The sequence below is a fragment of the Cicer arietinum genome, chromosome 2 (assembly GCF_000331145.2).
Source record: "Cicer arietinum cultivar CDC Frontier isolate Library 1 chromosome 2, Cicar.CDCFrontier_v2.0, whole genome shotgun sequence".
NCBI lineage: Eukaryota > Viridiplantae > Streptophyta > Magnoliopsida > Fabales > Fabaceae > Cicer > Cicer arietinum.
Genome location: NC_021161.2, coordinates 50,477,440 through 50,502,099, shown reverse-complemented (window position 1 = coordinate 50,502,099; position 24,660 = coordinate 50,477,440). Strand labels below are relative to the sequence as shown.

Here is a 24,660-nt window from a genome sequence, read left to right as displayed (position 1 = left end):
ACACGCTAGCCCATCTCCTTTTCTTAATTTTTATTCCAAAACAAAATTCACAAGTCAAACAAAAACTACTATACATGTGTTTATGTTTATATGTTTATTTCTAAATTCAAATCTATATTATAGTGTTAAATCTTTTAAGCGAGAGTTTTACGATCTATTGTGGTATTTTCTAAAGCTTTGCGGTCTATTGTGGTGTTTTTTAGCTCGAAGGATAATATTCGATTCAATTAGTTTGATTATGATGAATATAAAATATGAGCTTGTTTCTCTAACACATGGAGCTTGTATTCAAATTGTTTGCAAAATCAGATGACTTTGTTGTGTGGAATGGAATGCCATAGGGTTTGGAAGTAAATGAAATGTTTAACCTTTTTCATAGTTATTTCTTTTAGGATGCAACGAGACTCAATAAAAGGTAGTTTCTATGTAGCAGTCACTATTAATAACATGATATTCATTTTCTATGTATTGCTCAATTTTGTATTTGATGGAGGCAAGTTTTGATGGATGTAATTTCAATGTTGAGGACAATATTGCATTTGAAGGTATGGAAAACCAGTCATGATTAATTTGTGCAACACATTTTTAATGTGCTAGAATTACATTCACCATTCTCTCTCCTTTATTTTGTTTAGATGTTATTAACTAAAATTGATTTTGTCTAAAAAATTAACTTCAACCTAATGTTAACATTTTTAGTTTTTAACTCTAAATAAAATTTTTATATTCAAATTTATTGTTCAACTCATTTTTATAAATACATATTCAAACATAAATCATTATCAATTCAAGTGGCTTTTAATTAAAATTAATTTTTTTGGCATAAAACTAAACCCCTCATTTAAACAAAAATAAAATTCCATTCAACTTTGTTTTTATTATAAAAAAGATGAAGATTCTCGTTCATTATATCTACAATAATTCAAGAGTACTAATATACTATTTACAAGTATTAAAGATTCCTATCAATTTTATTTTTTTTGCATAATTATTTTGTTAAAAATAGATACAAAATGATTGATGTTTGAACACTAAAATGATAATTAATTTGTGGACCGCATTTTCCCCGCGTTAGGATTACATTCACAGTTTTCTTTCTTTGCAACTTGCAATTTTTTGCAATCTATTTTGTTTGTTATACTTTTTAATTATTTTTTTCCTCTATGCTCCCAACCATATTACAGTAGCTAGTAACATTAATGCATTTTATGCAACCTATCTCTATGACATGAAATTTAATAAATAATAGCTTTTCACTCCCTCTTCTTCTAATTTCTCAAACTCCAAAAACTGAAAACACTTTAATGGAATCCAACTTACTCTTTCTTCTACTTCTGTTTGGTTCATTGATTTTTATGTCACACTTGGCTTTAGCTTCCACACCTAAGCTCAACATTCAAGAGGGTAAAAGACATTTCTTCATTTGTTGAAATTTCAAGTTTTTTCTTTTCTATTTTTGGTGTATGTATTTTTTTTTTATGAATGGTGTATGGTTAATTAAGCCTAGAGTTTTAGTCTTATTGAAATTATAAAAATGAAAAAGCAACTTTTGTGGTTGAATTAATTTTTTTTTGTTAGAATATCTCATGTGATGTGAGTCATTGTTTGTATATATCAATTCATAAGATTAGTTTAATTAGCATTCTTTGTTGTTTCTTCACATCTTCTATGAACTTCTTCCACTTACATATACTTGCAAGTTGCAACATTTTTTTTGTTGTGATTTTTTTTTTAATTTCATATTTTTATGATTTCAGTAAAGGCATTGAAGGAGATAGCAAACAAAATTGGGAAAAAAGATTGGGACTTTGGAGTGGACCCTTGCAGTGGAAAAGGAAATTGGAATGCTTCTAATAAGAAAGGATTTGAGAGTTTTGTGATTTGTGATTGTTCATTCAACCACAATTCTTCTTGTCATGTTGTAAGCATGTACTGGCCTCTTTTCTCTCCCATTTTCTCTGTTTCCACAAAAAAAAAAAAAATGGATCCAATCAATTCTCATTTCTTGTTAAAAACTAATATTGTGGCAGAAAACCACATGCAATCATGTGTTTTTCATCAAGTTTTGATTAGTTAATTAATTTTCATGTGTTTGTTTTTTTTGTCACATGTTTTTTACTGTAGAAACTTTGGTGTTACCACTATCAAATCTTCACGTGCAATACATATATAATTTCTTTTTTAGCATAAAAAATTGCAAAGTGGAAAGTGCAATTTTCATTTTTCTTTTTAAGAAAGTGTTTGATCGGTTGTAAATTCATGCTTTGTTGGAGTTCATGAACATTAGTAATAGAATGAAAGGGTTGTCAAATTGCTACATTGGTCTAAATGTGATTTATCAAAAAAGGAAAACGTTGTTGGTCTAAATTTGAATGAAGTGTGACACTCAATTATTAAGAAATAAAAATTAAGTTTGGAATTTTGTGTAAAGGACAAACCATACGACCAATGAGAATTGCAATTTGCAAAGCTTTGACTTTGAAAAGGATGTGCTGTCTGTGCTTTTTTTTTCTTCAAACCATTTGGTATTTTTCTTCCATCAAGCTACTGTCTTTTTTTGTTTTTGGAATGAAGATTTGTGTTATGTTAAAAGTTATTAGTTACTTTTCAAATATAATAAACATTAATTAGTTTATGTTTTAAGAGTGGTTAGTGGTTTAGTAAACACAAGATATCTTAGATTTTGTTTGAAATGGTAGAATTTATTAATCACTACTAAAATTAAACTAACAAAATATATTAAATTGATAATTGAATAAGACAATAAGTCAACAATATTAAAATTATGTTCATGGTATCTAGAGTTTTCAATTAATTACATTTGTAACCGGTTTGTTTATGAAAAATTTATTATCCTCAAATCTACATATTGTGGAATATAATATTTGAGATTCAATCATAAGTTTTTTTTGACTAGTTTTTAATGTGTTGTATTTATTGATTGGTTGGAAGATTAACTTACATTAATAATATCAATCATCATATATCATATAAATCTATTTTTTTTACTTTTTTAATTTCATGTATTAATTCAAATAGATCCTTGAAGGCTCAAAATCTATCTGGTAGTCTCTCACCAGAGTTTTCCAAGCTCCATCATCTCAGATTATTGTAAGATTACTATATCTCACATTTGAAACTATGATACTTTGCTCTGCATAATATTCCCATGCAATCTATGTGCGCACATGCGAGCGTGTGCATGTATAAAAGAAGATATGCATAAATTGCAGTTACAAAATAAACTTACTTGAAGCACAATTAACTTTTCTCTTGCACTTCAAACCAGGGATCTTAGTCGTAATATTATCACCGGTTCTGTACCTCAACAATGGTCTACCATGAACTTGGTTGAGTTGTAAGAAGTTTCTTCTATGTATTATTTGGTCATTGCCTCTAAATTTTTTTTCTTTTCAAGTAAACAAACTGAAAAATGAAACTAATTTTTTTTTCAATTGCATATGCAGATCTTTGATGGGAAACAGTTTATCAGGTCCATTCCCCAAAGTTCTCACCAATATTACAACCCTAAAAAATATGTATGTTAAATCATTTCTTTATATTCATATTTTTGGTGGATTTAACCAACTACTTAATTGAGCTCAGTAATTAAATAATATAATATTTGTATGAATGTTACAGAAGTATTGAAGGAAATCTATTTTCAGGCTTCATTCCAACAGAGATTGGAAAATTGATCAATTTAGAAAAACTGTAATTCTTCTGAACTTCTGTGTTTGTTTATTAGAATCACAATCTCTGTAAATAGCATAATATTTGTATGACATGTTACTGTGTAGTGTTTGTTTAACATGAATAAATCATGTTTGTTTAGCATTATGTCATCAAATGGATTCACAGGACCATTGCCATCTTCACTTTCCAAGTTGACCAAGTTGAATGATTTGTAAGTATTTGATTTTTGCAGTAAATAAAACTAAATATTTTCTAGCTTAGTTTATTAATTATGTTCCTTTATTGGTGGTTCTGTATAAATTTTGACAATTCTTTATATTCTAACTAATCTTTTTGAAAAAACATTTTAGGAGGATATGTGACAATAATTTATCTGGAAAGATACCTGATTTCATTAGTAAATGGGAATTGATTGAAAAATTGTAAGTTTCTTAACTAATTATTTCGTAATGTATATGTTATATTCCATGTATTACTTTTCATATCAAATTTTCTCTTTGGAGTTATAGGCACATTCAAGGTTGCTCTCTTGAGGGGCCAATACCTACCAGCATTTCTGTCTTGACAAGATTAAGTGATTTGTATACTTCTAATACTTTGATTTATTCAATTTTTGGTTTAAATATGATTTAGTCCCTATAATTATAGCATTTTTTTGTTTGGGTTCAATCCCTACAAATGTCTAGTTTCTAACGTCAATTTATTGGACCACTTGGCGTGATTTAATTGGGTCACATGACTAAAATCAACTGCTTTATAGGGACAAAAAAAATTGTTTTGATGAATTTTTAGGGACTAAAATCATATTTAAACCTAAATTTTTTTATTATAGAAGATGAATTTTTATTGTTTTGATGTACTTAGGAGGATAACTGATTTGAAAGGTAGTAGAAGCTCTACTTTTCCACCACTAAGTAATATGAAATCCATGAAGACACTGTGAGTTAAATTACTTAATTGCTTTTTCTTTTTCTTGAAGTATTTTTAAAATGACTTATATTTTAACTTGGACATCATAACGCAGGGTTCTAAGAAAATGCTTGATTAAAGGAGAGATACCAGAATATATTGGAGGAATGGAAAAATTGAAAATCTTGTAAGTGACATTAAAGAGCTTTAACAACTTAATAATGAACTCTTTTCTTATGCTAAACATGTTGATTTATTTATTTTAATTGATGTAGAGATTTGAGTTTCAATAGCTTGAGTGGAAAGATACCTGAATCTTTTGACCAGCTTGATAAAGTGGACTTCATGTAAGTGGATGGATTGAACTTCATGTTAGTGGATGGATTGAACGAAACGTGTTTTTCGAACATCCCATCTAATGTAGTAAAATTCATATTGAATAATGCAGGTATCTTACTGCAAACAACATATCAGGAACTATACCTAGCTGGGTTCTTGGAAATAACAAAAATGTGTATGTCAAATTCCTTGAGTAGTAGTTGTATTCCAATTTAGAATATTTCAAAATGATGTCATGAATTCTACCATAAAACAAATATAAATATATCCAATTAGAGAAGTTAAAAAAATAAATAGAATTGGATGTTTGCATAAAGTTAACATATAATATAACTATAATATAACTGAAAGCAACATGTGATCCATATTTTGGTGTACAGTGATGTCTCTTACAATAATTTTGCATGGGATAGCTCAAGTCCAACCGAATGTCAACGAGGGAGCGTGTAAGTTTCATTCTATTTTGGACTTCTAGTTGTCATTAATGTTAGTTATCATTTATCATTGTAACATGTTTTTGCTATTTTTCCCAGAAACCTTGTCGAAAGCTACTCTTTATCTGCATCTAAAAAGTGAGCTAGCATATTTGGAACATAATGTGTTCCAACCTTTTGCTTTTTGAGGAATATTCTGTTTGGTATTAACCTTCGTATACAACCTTAATTTTCACTCTTTGTTGCAGAAGTAACATTCATTCATGCCTAAAAAGAAACTTCCCGTGCGCATCGGATAATCCAAGTTAGTGTGTGACTATACAAATTACAAAATTTACGTCTATTTGATATGCTGCTAACTATGAATAGTGATTCAAATTTTGTTACCAGAAATTGAATGAAGTATAAATGGATGAGAACAAAATTAAAATACAAATTATGGCAGTTACTTTGTGAATTTTACCTTCCTTGTAAGATTTTGCATCAAGTATTCTTTTATCAAATCATATTTGCCATTATATTTTCAACAGGTAATTCCTTCTTGCGCATTAATTGTGGTGGTAATGAAGCAAATATTAATGGTGAAATTTATGAAGCTGACATAGAACGAAAAGGCGCCTCAATGTTATATTACACTGGTCAAGATTGGGCTCTTAGCAGCACAGGGAACTTCATGGACAATGATATTGATTCTGATCCCTATATTGTGGCCAATACTTCTAAACTTCTTAATACATCTGTTCTCAATTCAAAATTGTACACAACAGCTCGTGTTTCTCCGCTTTCCCTCACATACTATGGCCTCTGCTTGATAAATGGAAATTACACTGTTAAGCTTCATTTTGCAGAGATTATTTTCATCAATGATAGGTCACTAAATAGTCTTGGGAGGCGAATATTTGATGTCTACATCCAGGTAACTATTAATTTTTTGATATGCATATGGTGCAAATTACTTGATCTGTTCTGAACCATGGATTGATGTAGATGGAATGGGTTGTTGTGTTCTATAATTAAGGGAAAATTGATGCTAAGAGACTTTGATATTCAAAGAGAAGCTGGTGGTACTGGAAAGCCTATTGTGAAGACATTTAATGCTACTGTCACAGAGAATACACTAAAAATTCAATTCTACTGGGCTGGAAAAGGAACTACTGGTATACCAACAAGAGGAGTTTATGGTCCTTTAGTGTCTGCTATTTCAGTGCATTCTAGTAAGTCACATCTTGCATCTTAGATTCTTACTATGAAACCATATAATCCATTCGCAACAAAATATATTATTTTTTTGCTTATATTTTGTTTCAGATGAAGTATGGATTTAGGAATTGTTCTACATAAGACAATTATTTTGATAAAATTGGTTCAGAATCTAGTTGAGTCTTGACAAGTAGATAAAATAAATAAAATCGACTTTGATAAAGTCATTATTTGTTAACTTCTGCTTAGTGTACTAACATGTATTAAAGAAATGAAAATTAGTAGGAAAAGAGTAATATTATCTTTTATGTCTATCTTTACTCGTTAGTTTTTGTTCTTCATTTCTACAGAAGTTATAAATAGATACTTTTCTCTTTCACAGATTTTAAACCTCCATCAGATCATCGCAAGAAAAATCATGTGATATTGGTAGTTGGCATAGTCAGTAGTGTTCTAGTTGTTGTCCTTATGGTGTTGTGTCTCATGAGGAGGTATGGATTGTTAGGAGGCAAGGACTCAGTGTATAAAGGTATGGAATATGTCATATGAATTCTTGTAGTTCTTTTGTTTAGAATAGCAGTTTATCTTTTTTGCAAACAGTATTTGCAAAAGTTTCTTCCAACAATTAGTACTAAATAATTATTTATTGATGAAAATAATGTGTGTGCGCGTGTGTAATATTGGTTGATATTGTAGAAAAAAGTTCTAAACTTTCTCAGTTAATCAAAATTTTCATTTTTAACCAGAGCTTAGAGGTATAGATCTGCAAACAGGATTGTTCACTTTAAGACAAATAAAAGCAGCTACAAAAAACTTTGATGCTACAAATAAACTTGGCGAAGGTGGCTTTGGTTCTGTTTACAAGGTATTTTGATCCTCATCGAGTTTATATATCTGGTCACCTCTTCCACCTTATGGTTAATTTATATGTTACATAATTTAAACTACAGGGAATACTTGATATTGAGGGTGTGTTGAAATTTCACAATTATTAGAGATATGATGAAATAAGTCCGTATAAGACATGGGAAATTGGCCATTTTTAAAGGTTGAATTAAGCCTAAGCTCAAAACTTAAGATGGTATTAGAGTCATGGTCGATCTTAGACTTGCAGGTTACGGGTTAAGACTTAAGAAATTTACATCCTCATAAACTTAAATCAAATGCTTACAATTTAGTAAAAAAATCTCAAATGAATTTTGTACACCTAAATAAGCTTATACTCCATGGTGAGTTAATGAAAGAGAAAAAAAACTACTATGTGATGGAGATTTATTAGTCCTATCATGCTATATCCACATTTTAGATGTGTTGTAATGCAAGAAAAAACATAACTTGGTCATGTTGTAGGGCATACTCTCAGATGGCACAGAAATTGCAGTGAAACAGCTCTCATCAAAGTCTAAGCAAGGAAACCGCGAGTTTGTGACAGAGATAGGAATGATATCTGGACTTCAACATCCAAACCTTGTTAAGCTTTTTGGATGTTGTGTGGAAGGGAACCAACTAATACTGATCTATGAGTATATGGAAAATAATTGTCTATCCCGCATTCTTTTTGGTAAGCTTGTGTTAGAATATTAAAAAATATCTTTTATATTATATTAGAGTATCTTAAGTTATTTTCTATGATTAATTTATAATCATAGATATATCTTAGAATATCTCTCGTTATTATTATGATTTGTTCCTGTTTTAGAATTGAGTCTATGTTTCTCTATAAATAGATATTAGTATTGAGTTTTTCGTAATCAAGTTAGTATAAGACTATTATCAATAATATTCAAACTGTTATTATTTTCTCTTCTCTTTTTTCTCTAAAATCCCGCAACATCAAAACATGATTGATTATGCTTCTCATAATCACACGCATGCAGGAAAAGGATCGGACAATAAAACAAAACTGGACTGGCTTACCAGGAAGAAAATTTGTCTTGGTATAGCTAAAGCTTTGGCTTATCTCCATGAAGAGTCTAGAATTAAAATCATACATAGGGATATAAAGGCAAGTAATGTGTTGTTGGACAAGGAATTTAATGCCAAAGTTTCAGATTTTGGTTTGGCCAAACTTATTGAAGATGACAAAACACATGTCAGCACTCGGATCGCAGGAACAATGTAAGTTATTGCTATGTTGGAGTAAAGCATCACTACTTGTTTGTTTTGAAAAAGAAAACATAAAGTCTACATTTCATAATATATTTCTATTTTATTTCATCTATAGTAATTTCCATCCATATGATTATTGTCTTTTTGCAGTGGTTATATGGCTCCTGAGTATGCAATGCGTGGTTACTTAACTGACAAAGCAGATGTTTATAGCTTTGGCGTGGTTGCATTGGAAACTATAAGTGGAAAAAGTAATACAAATTACAGACCAGATGATGAATTTTTTTACTTACTTGATTGGGTAATCAGAAAAAAAAATCATGTTTCCGCTCCACATTTCTATAATAGCTTATGCTAGTATCAATTTGTACACATAAATTGATATAAGTTATTTTTTTATAAAAAAAAGAAAAAACTAACCCTATCTAAAATTGGAATTTATAACAGGCATATGTTTTACAAGAAAGAGGAACTCTTATGGCGCTAGTTGATCCAGATTTGGGATCAGAATATTCAACTGAGGAAGCCATGGTAATGCTAAATGTGGCACTCTTGTGTACTAATGCATCTCCTACGCTTAGGCCAACAATGTCACAAGTTGTAAGCATGCTTGAAGGTTGGACTGACATTCAGGATCTTCTTTCTGATCCCGGATATTCAGCTGTTAGTTCAAGTTCCAAATATAATAAGAGCATAAGAAATCACTTCTGGGAGAATACAAACAGAACACAAAGCATGTCAATACCTACTATATATACTGATTCCTCTAGCTCGTATGTTCAAACTGACGAGAGCCATTGTCTTGTAAAAATTAACTCAGATAGATCAGAGATATGAAGATAGTTTCCTATTATGTATTAAACACAAAACATGTAATGAATTTAACACAAAATAAAAAGAGAAAGAAAATATTATAAAGAATTTCATCTTTTAAGTAAATGACTCTATAACTATGTATAGTTATATATATTATTAAACCATTCATTTAGGACGGACTATAATTTATGTTGACAAATTGTTATGATATTTTTAATAATTGTATAATAATGTTTTTAATAAAATAATAGAAGAATAGACTAATCTTGTTAGATATTGAACTCATAGTCCAAATGAAACATTGAAAAAAATCAAAAAGGCTGAAAAATAGTTGTTAACACATTTTATATATCTCATGCACCCAACCATTGGGGGATAAAAGAAGATAGTCACTGCTACATCGAAAATTCTATTTACTGATTTGACATAAACATGCACTAGAAATTCATTTGCTAATCAATCATACATGTTATTACACATGAGATCTTTAAACTATGATTGTCTATTAATTATTCCCTTAATATTTTAAACATAACATACTTCAAAAGTCGAACTATTGATGAAAAATCCCAACACCACCATTCGTCCATTAGTTTATTGAAGGGCTTCGAACAAAAGTTGCATTATTTATGCGGAAACATGCACGGATGCGCCCTTGCATCATCCTGATTATTGAAAAATTAACTTTAGATAATAAAAAACAATGAAAAAAATAAATATTTTCTTCTTGTACGTTCTAAAGAATAATAATATATCTTCCAATCTTTTTGCATCCACTTTGAATCCATATAGACTTTATCCTAGATCCAGCAAGTCGCCTCTTTGAGGCATTTGATATGGTCACTTGACCAAGCTTGTCTGCATCACTTGATACCGTCCTTTGCTTTGGCATCATTTGATATGGTCATTTGAGATGCCGCAACCATTCTCCAATATAAACCAGAAATAGAAAATAGAGGGTTACCTCATTGTTTTGATGCATTAAGAAAATATTTCTAAGTACTAGTGTTAAGAAATGTACAATGCAGCTATGCTACAACAAGCAAAATTGGTGCACAAAACGTACATTCATTTGACTCAATAAAGCCTACTATGATTATGATGTTTTTAACCAAAGAAATGATTTAAAGAAAGGAAATAACCTGTTGAGGTCTCATAATCTTTGTATCAGGAGCATACAATGACTCTCTCCAATGTGCCAAATATCCAGCCATTCGAGGGATTGCAAATAAAACAGTGAAATACTCAGGTGGAAATCCAATAGCCCTGATTTCACTACATTAAAATAAATAATACATAAAATATCATGACAGCTTCATTATTAACAGCTTATAGTTACCTGATTAGCTCCACCATGAAGAGGTCCATATAAAGCTCCAACAGCTCCAGCAATAGCAGTATATACATCAACACTGCTGTAATAAGATAAAATAGTTAAGAATTACTTGATCAAATGCTTTATGTCGAATAGTAGTATTGAAGTAAAATGTATACCTTGATGCAAGGTGCCGGACAGCAGATGTAGAGCAATTCATTTCATGTTCTGCGTGCAGGATGAAGATAATGTCGAGTGCACGAGTTAGCCGAGGATTGGGTTTATACGAACGGTTGCCTCTGAAAGCATGCACATTAGAGATTTTATTTGTGCTAAAACTGAAGCCAGAAGATAGTGTGGCCACCATTCTAAGATCAACTTATAGTTCCCTAGGGAAAAAAATACATTTTTTATATATGACGTAAAAGTACCATAAGACATACAAAGGATCAAGCATGTATAGGAAGTTTTCAGTGTAGAAACGTTGCTTGGATGGAAGCACAGGTGGCCTTCCTGCCATTCTAAGATAAACTGCAGCAACAATTGTTGTAATCTGCGGTATAAAAGATGATGTTACAATAAAGCAGTAGGACAGAATAATTGCATATAAAAGAGATAGAAGGATTAAAGGAGTAAAAGAACTTAATAATCACACTTTTCCGATAATCCGTGCTATTTGTTTGTCTCTCACTTCCTTTGAATTGTAGATATCAAGACCCTCCTGCATTAAATTATAAGAAATGTTTGATGAAAGAAAATCAAAGCTGAACCAACTAAATAAAACAACGATAATGAACAGAACATGTTCAATCTTCTATAAGAAAAACAGTACTTCTCCATGAACATTATACAGAGTGATCAGAAAATATGAGAAGCCGAAGGCGTGAATCAACAAATTTAAGATACACAAAGTTCTGTTATATGCAATTACCAATATATTAGCATGATGCAGAAACAGTTCAAAGCTGAGTAAGTTGATGGAAGCTTTTTTTATTTTGAGAGCAGGGTTTGCGTCGGGATGAAAAACAGAAAGAGCACTTATTGTATTCACAAGCACGCCCATAGGATGCATCATGAGGCAATAATTGTATGATATCCTACAAAACAAATAGAAGATGATATCATGAGTCATGACCCAGTTAGATTAGTAACCCCTTCGTTAAAGGAAATAAATGAACAATATTTGTGATCTCACTCCTTTACATGCTCAATACAAAAGAACTTGTAAACGTTATAAATTGTTTTCATACGCTATCCTGAAGAGCTTATGAAAATAAGCTGAAAACAGCTTATAGACATGTCATAAGCCATTTCCATAAGCACTTTCAAGCAGTCTCATAAACGTTTGTGTCAGTAGATAAACTCAAATAAGTTAATACTTAATTCAAACAGGCTCTAAAGCAAAAATGCTATCACTTAGCATATATGATTTTGCAACCACAAAACCGCTGGGAGAGTTAATAGATAGATATAGCAAAAAAAGCTCACCAAAACTCCTTCTGGAACAGCTGAATGCTGAGATATAACAAAACTCCATTCAGCTAACTGACTTTCAGAAGGCAAACTTCCATACACTTAAAAAAAGATGAAGTTAGAGACGGTAGAAATAAGTTGTTCCACAAGCACTTACTGACAAAAAAATTATTAAAAGAATCTTACAACAACTACTATGAATTTTTTAAACAACTTCTTGTATAAATTGAAATTAGCTATGTCTCTCCTTTTTCCATAACCTCTCTAAATTAATTTGTACATAAAAACATATAAGCTTGTAAGGAATTCAATAAGTGAAGAACGAGAAAATTAGTTTAATTGAAAAGTTCCTATAAGCTAGATAGATAAATCTATGCTATGCAAAAATTGAAGCATGTATCCAAAATATGATGCAGAACTATTCCCAAGATGTATCTGCAAAATCAATAAAATCTCTATTTAAGTGAATAATCAATGTAAATATCTTATCTACTAGTAAACAAAACGCAATGTCCTTAAGATCTAGTTCAACTGACAAATGCTGATATTATTAGATTGAACATCATGTCCCGATTAGAACCAAGACTTGTGTGTAAGTTTTTTGTGGTATATTTACTATTTCATCTATAGACAAAAAAAAACGCAATTCACACACTTGCAATAAAAAAATTCAATACTCACTTATGAGATAGGAAACTTCCATAAAAGTGCTTTTCTCAGCCAATTCCCCAATTGGGTACCCTCTATATCTAAGAATCCCCTCATCACCATCAATATAACTAATGGTTGATCGCACAGGAGCTGTGTTTAAATAGCCAGGATCATAATAAGCAAAAAGTATATAATAAATATAACCAAAGTATATAATAAGTAAAAAGTCCCCACCAATAGTTTCACTGTTTTAAACATACATACCATGATGAACAAAGAAAACATTCAAACAGAGAGAAACGGAAGAATTCCAAACAATTAAAAAAAAAAAAAAAGCAGAAACGAGCCGAATTAGAAATTAGTTACAAAAAACGAAACTTTAATTGGTGATCAATCATAAAGAAACTTAACTTAACTACCTTCTTGAGGTCAGTGGCTTTGACAGTGCCTTCTCTCGAAACCTCAATTTGGTACCTCTTGCCGGTTCTCTCATCGACGACGGTTAAGGTGCCGTTGGTCTTCGCCGGCGGTGAGGGAGGAGGTGATCGTTGGGTTCTTTGTAGCCGGAGGAAGGAAGAAGGTGGGCTGTGAAGGTGGATAAACGGCCACTGGCAAGCAGTTTGAGTGATTGTTTTGAATCGGTCGACATTTTGCAGAAGAATTTGGAATTTGATGAATGGAGAAAAACTTGAAACCAAAGAGATAGAGATAAATGTTGGCAAGCAAAATTAACAAGATTAATACAAAAAGGAAACTACAATAATTTATAACGTCGACATGCATGCTGGTGCATGTATTCACTTTTTAAATGTGGTTTAATCAATTTAAAAAAAAATGTTTAAATGTATTTTTTATTAATTTATCAATTTAATCTCGCAATTTTTAAATCTCTCAATTTTTAAAATTTTAGAAATTATTATATTTGATTTTTTTTTCATATAGAATAATTAATTGGCAAGTCACAACATAGATTAAATTTTATTATTTTATTTTATATCATTAAAATATTGTTTATAAAATAACACTTAAAATGAAAAAAAAAAATGCAAAATCCTAAAAAATGAGATTACCAATAACAACATATGAGTTTTCAATCAGTAAAGTGACTTGTTCTTTTAGATTTAAAAATTGCGACCCTATAAAAATCGAGAATAAAAAGTATATGTTAAAGAATATAATAATAATCTAAAAATTGAGTAAATAAAAAAAGAGTGTACTCTCTCATTAATAAGGTAGCCCATGAATAGCAACCAAAAGGCCCAATTACCAATGCCTAGCGTATAAACTATTTGTTCCCCCAAATCTTTGCCGCAATTATCAGATTGGAGAGAGAGATTTGGTGGAAACGAATCGTGATTGAAAGATGAGGGACGAAGAAGAAGAAGAAGAAGAGGAACTGAATCAGAAGGCAGTTTTGGAACAAGTATTCGGTCACTCCTCCGACGACGAAGACGATAACGACGACGAAATGTTTGATTCTGATTCAGATTGTGATATTGCTTACAAATTGGAACAAGTGTTCGGTCCCTCCTCCGACGAAGACGACGGCAGCGGCGATAGATCCGATTCCGATTCAGATTATGATAATTTCTACAATTTGGACAAAACTTACAATTGTGAATGGGAATGTATCTCAGAAGTGAAAGGATTATGGATGTTAAGAAACTTTCTATCAATTAGTCAGCAATCTCGTTTACTCTCATCAATTGAATCAGAGAAATGGTTCACAGAACCTTCAATCAACCAAGCAATGCGTTTCGGTTTTAAAAACCTACCTTATTGGGCGATTAGTCTCTCATTTTCAATTCGCCATTGTTCTTCTTTTTCAAAATATCAACTTCCTCCAAATCTAATGCAGAGGGAACCAATTTTTGATCAAATGATAACGAATGTTTATCAACCAGGTGAAGGCATATGTCCTCATATCGATCTCTTGCGATTCGAAGACGCCATTGCTATTGTATCGTTGGAATCGTCTTGTGTGATGCATTTTACTACTGAGACTCAACGTGTTCCCGTTTTGCTTACACCTGGTTCGTTGATTCTCATGTTTGGAGATGCTAGGTATGTTTGGAAACATGAGATTAATCGGAAACCTGGTTTTCAAATGTGGAATGGAGAATTGTTGAATCAATCCAAACGCACTTCTATTACTCTCAGGAAACTCTCACCTTCTCCCTCAAGCTAAATCAACCCTATTTTTTTTTTTTTTGGTTTGGATAGAAATCTTATTTTCTTTTAGGTGCAACTTTTCTCACCCTTATTCAATTTGGAAAAAGATACTCTCTATTCTCTTGTGTTAATTTAATTGCCTCAGTTTTTATATTTATTTGTTTCATATTATTTATCTTTATGTTACCAATAAAACATTTAAGATTATTTTTATTTATTTATTTATTATTGTATCTGAATTCATCTCACAATTTTACTAGTTAAACTCATTTTATTTCTAACTACATGTAACTCAGTTTTTGGATGTAACTGAAAAAAATAGAGTATAATTAATAGAATTGTTCATCTAATAACTCTGAAATCAACATCACTTAATTATTTTTTAAAAGAAACTAACAATGAGATGGATGGAGTAGTTTTGAGGAGGCATATTTTTTTGACAAAATAGGTACTTTTTATTTCTTTCAATCAAATAGGTATTGTATTTTTTGCTTATAGAGTTTAGTAACGAAAGGAAAAAGACAAGAAGAACAAAAGATTAGGTTCTCACAAATGTGATCCTTGAACAATAAGCAAAAAATTATAATGCTTAGTATTTGAGGTGGATTGTCATAACTACATCACAAAGTCATCATTGGTAGCACAAAACTTGGCCTTGAAATCTGCATAGGAGTTGCCTTCTCTGACGGTGTGAATCAGTTTGGCACTTTAATACAATTGCAGCATATCCCAGATGTCTGGAATAATGGTGTAGCATACTTGTGAAACTCAGAAGTTACCACTTCATTAGATTGACACAGCAGAGAATCGGGGTAACACACAACATGGGTGAACATCCTGGCTTGATAAAAACTTTGCAGAATAGCTAGCAATTCAGCTTTGAGGATGTTGAGTTCCCTTTGTATCCAGAGAAACCAGCAATATTTATAACCAAGAAACAGTTTGAGAGTTCATAACCAACCCAATATTTTTCTGGTGTCTTTTTAAACTTCAATATTTATTCAGCATTCAGGACTAATTTAATATCATTCTTACAAATAAATAAATAAATTAAGAGCAAGTATTAAGTAATTTTTTTATCTATCCTATACTCTATTCAGTGTTGTTTGTTTTGGTGCCCATAGCAATGAAATTGACGCTTATATCGTCTGATAAAGACCACCTTCCAGTCATCGGGTTATATGCAAAGCCTGCCATCTCCTCCACCTGTGCATAACCAAAAACATGATCAGAATAAAATAGAAAATGAGAAGTGTATAATTTATGAATTGTGTGTTTTGCTTACATTGATACCGGCACGCTGCAGGATCAGAACTAGCTCCTCTGGAGTAAGAAAACTGGACCACTCATGTGTTCCCATTGGAAGCTGCCATGTTTTAAATATAATGTCACATTGATGGCTACTTTCTTTATTCTAAATTTGCATCATAACAATTGTAATTAATACTTCCTCATGTACTCATTCTATCGATATTTTATCAATGTCTAATGGTTGTGTTAATTACAACCATAATGTTTTTTAATATATAGTGTGTGGCAAGATAGATAGTATAGAATAATGAGAAGTGGGAAATTTCAGGGATAACGTAGAATATAAAACAGAGGAATGAACATGAAAAAAAATAAAATACCCATCGAAGGATGTATTCTGCGGCAACAATGGCAGTTGCATAGGCTCTCATTGAACGATTAATTGTCGATATGACAGTAGCTCCATCTGGAATTGTTAATGCTGCAAGAGATTTGCAGAACTCTGAAGGATTTGCAACGTGCTCGATAACCTGGAAAAATTCAAGGCAAATGATGTGGATAGAATTCCCAAACACAATTCAAAGTAATTTATTTTGATATATTGATGTCGATCAATCATTACAAGATCTAAGCCACATTTAGAAACAGCCTCTATTAGAGTTATTCTATACAAGGAGGTCAACTCAAACATGCATCTCGGAGACGTGGCTGTTATTATCCACATCTATGAACATGCAAATTATATTTAGGTGCTTGTGTGCATTATATATTTGAGCAGTACCAATACAAGATGCACTTCAAATCTGATGCTTGTGAACTTTGATATTTCTTTCTCGAGTAATGAGAACTACTCCCTAAGATTTTACACTACATTAATACCTATATATATATATATATATATATATCCCATGTGTGCAGGGCCGTGTGAGAACATGACCAGAGGGAGAGGGCAGAAAGAGTACCTCCAAGGCCATGACTGCATCAAATTTTCTTCCTTCTTCAACTAGCTTCTCTGATCAGTCATTTTGAAAAGCTATTAAAAATTGTGTGAACTGAAAAATACTATGCATAATACCCTAAAACACTTGGACAACTCTAAATTAACCAGATGAATGTAAGGTATTTCTACAAATGATAGCCAAAGCCATAACCAGCATACAATTTTTTTTAAACATGCTGTGCAACTGCCCCGAAAGAAATATATAAGATATATAACCAAAGATAGATTCTAACCTAAGATATATATCATAAATTGGATTCTAGTTGCAAGTTGCAACAAGAAGTTAAGAACCAGAACTGCAAAAGCTAATACCAACTACCGAGTGATAAATAATTTGTACTAATGGAACATTTTCATGCCAAACCAGTGTAATTTCAGAACTATCTCAAACTCTAAACTAACCAGCAAAGAAGGTCTGCAACCCGTGGAAAGACTACTTCGAAAATCAAGCAAAAGGAAATTACACCAGTCGGCTTTGTGCTTATTACTAAATCATGCGCCAAATTGTAAGAGCATTTAGTAAGACAATGCAGTAATAGTCACAAATGGGATAGCTTCCAAATGGAAACAAATTTAAAGCATGCACACCATGGATGCGAAACAAAAGTATACAAGAATATTTGTCCCACACAGTTGAGATTTGCATATGTACCAGCTGTTGTGCAACAAAACTCAATAGTTGAAGTTGTTGGATCCAAATCCTGTAGACAGGAAAGAGTAAGTGGTCAAGATAATAGCGAAGCTGAAGATATACTGTACTAAGTTTACTTAATACTAATTTTTAATAATAGTAAAAATTCAAGTATTAAACATCTGTTTCTTCCAATGAACAACAATTTAATCAATTTGGGAGGTCTATACTGACAAATTTCAAATTGGAAACAACCATTGCAAAAAATCAATAGTCAACTTATTCACTAAGCATACAGCATGAAGTCGAGCAATTTTGATATTCTTTTCCACAGCATCAACACCCGTCACAGTAGCTCCCATCCGAGCTAATGGCTGAAGAACATAAGACAAGTATTAGTAAAAATATCACATTAAAGATTTAGGTTTCCACATGTCTAACTAACAAATATAGTCAGCTATGAACACATCACAATGCTACAGACTTCTATGAGGATCACGATAGAAAGTGTTAATCACATGCTACGAGATAAAGAGGAAAACGTCTTTTCAAACAAGAAAAAGGAGAAAATGTATACCTCTGAAAGAATTCCACCTCCACAACCCACATCAACAATTTTAAGTCCTTCAAGGGGTTTAGCACTGTAAGGGTCCTTCCTGAGACAAGGGACATTTAATAATTGTCCAAATAATACCCCAAAGGGACAATATTAATATATAAAGGACCTTGTTACATTGTTATCAATTGCAAATGGCGGACCATTGTGGAAGGCTAGGTCAGCTAATTTAAGCCGTCATTTCCCCCATAAAACGCCATTGCACCACCATCCTTCACAAATTGGACATAGCGGTTGGCATAATATCTGCCATAGCCACTATTTGATAACACCTCTTAATATCAGTAATAATTTTTTCCTTTTGTTTTTCTTCTCGTTGTCTCATTCGGTTCACATAATAAAAATATACTTCATGCAATTGTCTCATTGTCTCATTTGACAAGACTCATCTTATAAGATTACATTGGATTCTAGAAGTTTACTTATATCACTCACTTATTGTAGGCATTAAACCAAATTTCTAGCCTTGTATATGTATTGCAAATATCGATACTACAGATTCAATAAGTTATAACTGCTCCATAAATGACAATGCTATCTCAAACAGCATATAGCAAGTTTGGTGCTTAAAGGTAACAAAGTTAGCACAGTGGTTTGACATCTAACCCAACACAGTCAAATTATATCTTAAAATTTTCCAAATTCCACAAGTAAAAGAATGGAATTAAAACACAGTACACACTATATACCAAATTCTATTAGATTCAAAATGAAAGTAACAAACAAGGGATGATATATGAATCGGAAATAAGAAACATAAAAGAGGTGGCTTACTTACTTGAAATGTCGACACAGTGCAGAGCGGATGAAAGCAAGTCTTGTAGGATTCATCACATGCAATGGTTTAAAAGGCCCTTCAGAATCCCACCTATTATACATACATACATCAAAAATAAATTATCGTTCATATTTTCTGACTATAATAACAACCACCTATATCCATTAAGCTTTCAATTCTTAAATTGTTCCTGTGCATTATTAATAGAAAATATACTAGTAAATTTCATAATTTCTGATTGCAAAAATCATCACCAAGTTCGCAATTCAGTTTTTTCATTCAAAACATGTGCTTTTGTTTTTTATTTCAGGATTTGATTTGTATGTCACAATCAGAATGAGAGAGAGGTGAATTGAAAGCTCACCATGATTCAGCAATGGCAGCGAACTTGGCGAGTTCGTTGCGGTTCAAGGAAGAAGGAGGCGAAGGTGGTTTAACGTGTGAGGTTGTTGGTTGTTGAGGAAATGGAGCATCGGAGAAGAATTTGGTGTTGTTGAAAAGAGGGTGAAATCGATTACGGAGAATGCGGTGGGTTGTGGTGCCGTTTAGGTTTCGGAGATGATTGAAGAGTTTCATGGTTACTGATTCTTCTCTTTCCTTGAGCCTTCGGAGAATCCGATTGAGCCAGGGAATTAGGTAAGAAGATGGCTGCGAAACGGCGGTGGCGGCTCAGTTTACGGCGCGCACAGCGGCAACGGTGTCTTGCTTCTTCTCTTTCACAGCGGTGCTGCAGTATAAATGGTTTCAGGCTTGTGGATTAAAAAGCATGGCTTGCACCTTGCAACTCTTCTTCGGAAAATTTCAGAATTTTTATTTAGGCTTCATTAGTGAGGACGTTTTTTTTTAATCCGGTTTTTGATAGAATAGATTCAACTAAAATTTAATCTTGTCAAAAAGATTGAACCAAAATTTGAACTTGAATTCAGTGTTAACCATTTACAAATAGCTTGGGAAAAAAATTGAATTCATATTTGTGTGGGTAATAATTCTAGAGGAAAAAATATGCACGTAAGATCTATTTAATAGCTATTATGTTTAAAAAAGGATTATAATAGATACTTACATGACAGTATAAAACTAATACTCTCAAAATATCATTTTATTTTAACATAAATAGTTAAGTATGAATACATATATATTTTTATGTGTTCAGAAATTTAAGCACTTTTGATTGGGATTAAATTGTGTTGAGAAGCCAATTATAAAAAGATTATTTGTTTCTCATATTTTTTCATGTGGTTCAACTAGTTACACCGAAGAATAATGTTTCTATCATTATGCAACAATATTGGAGGTTGTTAGAGATTATATGTGAAAAGATTGATCCTTTGCTCTCCATCAATTACTCGTGAAGGCGATTCCTCTCCATGTGATTTTGCAAAAATAGAAGTTAATTGCTTGGATTCCTTAATTGTTGTCCATGAACCGTCTTCTAGTTTGTCTTCAATTTCATTAGCTGATGTTATGAATGTGTTCCTTTTGAGGACATTGCTATCTTGCTCTTTCCTTTTTTTTTTTCCATGTAACAAAAAATATGTATTTTTAGAGGGTCAACTTATTCAAACCCAACAATTATACTCGTTTGAGAATTATTACATCATTTACTCGGATTAATTTGATACTGGTATTATGCTTTCTGATATATAGCATTAGGCTAAAGAAGAAAAGTCCCTTATATTAACATCAAACTTCAAAACAACACACAATACCCTGGATTATTGATGCAAATATGTGCCAGTACACTTAAGTACAAAACAAAAAAGATAGACACTGATACCAAACTGTGAAAGATCTAGATACAAGGCATCTTACTAGTTATTAATTAATATAAGCTTGTATAATTTCAAACATATGAATGTAACTAAAGATTTGTACATAAGCTTCTATTTGTGCTTAACTGCTTCTCTCCTAATTTGAATCTCTGCGAATTACATGGCGGGATGCCCGAGAAGTAGAGTAAGTTGTGATTGCCGAGCCAGTTGCGCTCAATGAGTGTTTAGCAAACCCGAAACTCGCTCTAGTTATCAGCCACACAGTATAGAAGAATCCAATCCACCCTGGTTCACATTGATTTCCATGTCCAAAGAACATTACACATTGTTATCCCACAGTCACAGTCCACAGAACAAAAAGAAAATGAAGATAAAGACAAACATTATTGAAATTCATCAAGGAAATGTAAGTTGAAGTTAAGTTATAGATGCCAAAGAACCTCCCTTGTGGCTGTCATCTTCACGTAAATAGTCTAAGGTGGTTTGTTGAAAATTTTAAGGAAGGAACCTCGTCAGACAATGCTAGTTTATGGCAACTGTTTTGGACCTGGTCGGTACATCAACATTTGAGTTCGAGACATACAACATTACAGTGTCCATGTCCATTGGGGGTTCAATAGATGGTCTTATTTTTAGAAAATGTGCCAAAAACCAGTGCAATTATCCGCAAAATTGTAAACATTCACCTCAATTTGTACATGCAAACAGGAAGAAAAGCATAAACTTCACATGTACTCCTCTACTTTGGAAAGGACAACAAACTACTACTGAAGTTATTACTCTGACATAATGTCAGCCTTATTGCCACAAAACAATGCAGTTTATATGTCTTTAAATCTTTTGTCTATAGTTGTATGTAAACTATTGATTTCACACAACAAATAAATGTTTTCAAAACAACATCAAACCTCATGCCCAAAATCTAGACAATAAAAGATAAAAGGGTGAGGAAGCCAAGCAATATGTTACCTGAGGTTATCAGAATAGCCACAATTGTCCAAAATGTAGTAACTGAAATTGCAAATATGGCTATTGATAGTGCTCCAATGTATATAGCGGTAGCACAAGCAAAGAAAAGAGCCAAGAACCCTCCAGCTGCAGCCAATGACATCAGCAGCGATATGACAATGGCATTTATGGTTGCGGCCAGAAAGAAAAGCGTAAATACAAGCAATCCTGTAAGAGAAACAAAAGTAACCGCCCCAACCTGCAGCAAAAAGGAAAACCCAGTCATACACATTCCAAACAAAAGATAAATTTATCACTCACTTTTCTTTGGTCTGCATATCATACAGACAAGGTTAGAGTTTGTTGCCTAAAAAATCTATTCAGCATGCATATCATACAGACAAGGTTAGAGTTTGTTGCCTAAAAAATCTATTCAGCATGCATTTCATATCAGAAGACTTTATTTTTGTTTTGTGGAAAGTAAAGAAAGGTATAAAAGATGAAACATTATAATTATTATCATCCCTATCTGAATTTTACCCATGATACAAAAATACACTACTTTCTGTTAAATTTAGGGGTTAGAAACAAATATAGTTCAAAGATAGACTAATTTCAAAAGGCAACAAATTTTCAAGAAAAAATTATGATCACAATAAGACTAGAACAAACATCAAAAGTGACAACCATAAAAAAAATTTGCATCCTTGGAAATCTAATGGTTTTACCCTACATGTGAATAAATCCAAAAGCGGTTGTGCTGTCTCTACGCATGATTCATGAATGATGTTATCAAACTTCTTCTACGCACCACTTTTTAGGTCCACACAAAAACACAATCCAATTCAAATGCATCCTTACTTATACAGTCTATTGTTTGATTTGTTATATAATTTCGTCTTAGTTGATATACTTTACTCAATCATCATTATACAAGGAGGAGTGTCAACACACTCTACTAGAAACAATCCAACATACTCCATCCTATTGGTTGAAATTTATATGGTACCCACATGAATTTTATCAGGTAGAAAAGAGTGTGTTAGAAAACGTGTTACATAATATGTTGTTGGCATTATTCTTATATAAATACTGTATGCCTTGTTTACTCTGATGTCTATATTCCAAAGATGAAAACAGAACATAGTGAAAAACAATGATATATTTATAATCATGGCACTTGCTCCAGTGGAACCACACACAACATACTATCCACTGCATATCGATGCTTAAAAATCAATCGAAAATTTAACTATGATTGACATCACTCCTCGGAGGTAGAAAGTCGCGGCCCTCCTTGTCCTTAACGTTGAGATAGTGATATGATTTATGTCGGTGCGACGAATTCAGTTTTGAGAAACACATATCCACCTCCCCTTGTTTTAATCAAATCGACATCAATCAAATCAATTTCTCAAGCTTGAGAATGAAGATAAGCGTGAACTTCTATTTCCATGAGACAACTTGTGTCGTCATCGGAGTTTTGAACAGTTTATAATTAAGCGTCTACAATTAGAATTTGCCTTATAAATATTGGTAAAAAAAGAGTAAAACAATCCAAGTTGACAATCAACTACACAAATTCATCTGCAAGATTAGCGATGAGAAAAACAAAATTAATTCGAAAGAAATGCATGAAGTAACTAAAAGGAATCGCGATCTATAAATCGTTGAAGTTTCTTTAAACATTGAAAAAACTCGATTCAATCAACATCATGAAATTGAATTTTAATTTCCTTACGGAGATAACGAGGATAGCGCGTAGGTGGCTACCGCGACGAGTCCATAGAAGAATATCACGTGCAGAATTTCTAGAAGCTTCTGGAAGAAGTGAAGCGTTGTCGGCGACGGAATTTTTGATCCGGCGAAGTAAGTTATTGTCATCTCCCGGTTCCGGAAAGAGTATGGCGGAAGCGAGACTGTTAAGGACCTCAGGCAAGGTCTGTTTTACTGACGTACCTTTTCTGTGCTTCAACTTATCCACTTCTTCTTGTTGTTGTTGTTCCACGTAGACGCCGTTGCCGTTGAAATTTTCTTTCTCCGCCATTTTCAGTTACAGTGATGAGTCAGCAACGGAATAGTGAGGGAACCAAGAAAGTGTGTTATTAACGAAGAATTAGAATTAGATTAGAGTGAGAAATTATCATATATTTGCTGCTGATTGCATCAAAGTGGGTCCCACGATTTGATTTGTAACCATGGAATATTTAATTGGTAGCGAGTCCTGTCTTTTATGATTCATGTGGAATGGCTGAATCGCTGATTAGGAACAGCGACAAGTAAGCACGTCGGCAACTCATCTTACGCTTTCACCATCTGCGTGTATGGTTCTGATTAAACCACTGCTTTAAAAATCAAATTGAACGTCGATCTTCGTGTTACTTTTTCAATTATTTATAGCAGAAAGTCTACACCTTTAATGCATAATTAATATTTGAATCTCGGGTACTTGCAAACAACGAGGGACGCATTTGGATTATGATTTACTCCAATGGAGAGTATTTATATTAAAATCATAAACCTATATTTATGAAAAAACATCAACCTCTT

At 32.3% G+C, this 24,660-nt stretch overlaps 5 protein-coding genes across 10 annotated transcripts; 2 read left to right on the top strand and 3 right to left on the bottom strand.

Moving 5' to 3' along the window:
* Window positions 1–136: 136 nt before the first annotated feature.
* Window positions 137–9,626, top strand: LOC101515297 (probable LRR receptor-like serine/threonine-protein kinase At1g07650). 5 transcript variants are annotated; one of them, XM_073365150.1, is made up of 24 exons: window positions 137–415; window positions 1,758–1,929; window positions 3,040–3,111; window positions 3,290–3,358; window positions 3,468–3,539; window positions 3,643–3,714; window positions 3,836–3,907; window positions 4,047–4,118; window positions 4,206–4,277; window positions 4,561–4,635; window positions 4,721–4,792; window positions 4,881–4,952; window positions 5,054–5,119; window positions 5,325–5,390; window positions 5,478–5,516; window positions 5,627–5,682; window positions 5,909–6,294; window positions 6,397–6,592; window positions 6,961–7,107; window positions 7,325–7,443; window positions 7,929–8,139; window positions 8,456–8,696; window positions 8,838–8,988; window positions 9,135–9,626. In XM_073365150.1, exons 1-24 carry the CDS (start codon window positions 355–357, stop codon window positions 9,522–9,524), a joined length of 3,021 nt encoding a protein of 1,006 aa, XP_073221251.1. In that variant the 5' UTR covers window positions 137–354; the 3' UTR covers window positions 9,525–9,626. The 5 variants fall into 5 exon arrangements, with proteins under 5 accessions (XP_073221251.1, XP_027187823.1, XP_027187824.1 ...); XM_027332022.2 differs by having other exon boundaries at window positions 413–545; XM_027332023.2 differs by having other exon boundaries at window positions 414–545; window positions 1,758–1,921.
* A 771-nt stretch (window positions 9,627–10,397) lies between these two features.
* On the bottom strand, window positions 10,398–13,721 carry LOC101498014 (citrate synthase, glyoxysomal). Its single transcript, XM_073365493.1, is given in 11 exon segments — window positions 10,398–10,691; window positions 10,843–10,918; window positions 10,998–11,117; window positions 11,262–11,371; window positions 11,474–11,539; window positions 11,750–11,888; window positions 11,890–11,915; window positions 12,307–12,392; window positions 12,973–13,092; window positions 13,349–13,629; window positions 13,714–13,721. Coding segments are annotated over 11 exon segments (1,053 nt in total). The 3' UTR covers window positions 10,398–10,670.
* Window positions 13,722–14,185: 464 nt separating this feature from the next.
* LOC101514973 (uncharacterized protein P8A3.02c) lies at window positions 14,186–15,267 on the top strand. Its single transcript, XM_012713196.3, has one exon. It carries the CDS (start codon window positions 14,306–14,308, stop codon window positions 15,128–15,130), a length of 825 nt encoding a protein of 274 aa, XP_012568650.1. The 5' UTR covers window positions 14,186–14,305; the 3' UTR covers window positions 15,131–15,267.
* A 385-nt stretch (window positions 15,268–15,652) lies between these two features.
* LOC101514643 (ubiquinone biosynthesis O-methyltransferase, mitochondrial) lies at window positions 15,653–20,169 on the bottom strand. The gene is made up of 9 exons (XM_004491295.4): window positions 19,755–20,169; window positions 19,391–19,480; window positions 18,574–18,652; window positions 18,293–18,370; window positions 18,018–18,066; window positions 17,328–17,377; window positions 16,746–16,895; window positions 16,400–16,480; window positions 15,653–16,320 (listed from the first exon to the last, which is right to left on the bottom strand). Exons 1-9 carry the CDS (start codon window positions 19,964–19,966, stop codon window positions 16,207–16,209), a joined length of 903 nt encoding a protein of 300 aa, XP_004491352.1. The 5' UTR covers window positions 19,967–20,169; the 3' UTR covers window positions 15,653–16,206.
* Window positions 20,170–21,045: 876 nt separating this feature from the next.
* On the bottom strand, window positions 21,046–24,278 carry LOC101514323 (uncharacterized). Of its 2 annotated transcripts, none has more exons than XM_004491294.4 (3): window positions 23,852–24,269; window positions 22,132–22,369; window positions 21,046–21,447 (listed from the first exon to the last, which is right to left on the bottom strand). In XM_004491294.4, exons 1-3 carry the CDS (start codon window positions 24,155–24,157, stop codon window positions 21,299–21,301), a joined length of 693 nt encoding a protein of 230 aa, XP_004491351.1. In that variant the 5' UTR covers window positions 24,158–24,269; the 3' UTR covers window positions 21,046–21,298. The 2 variants fall into 2 exon arrangements, with proteins under 2 accessions (XP_004491351.1, XP_073221139.1); XM_073365038.1 differs by lacking the exon at window positions 21,046–21,447 and adding an exon at window positions 21,565–21,709 and having other exon boundaries at window positions 23,852–24,278.
* Between the last annotated feature and the right edge of the window lie 382 nt (window positions 24,279–24,660).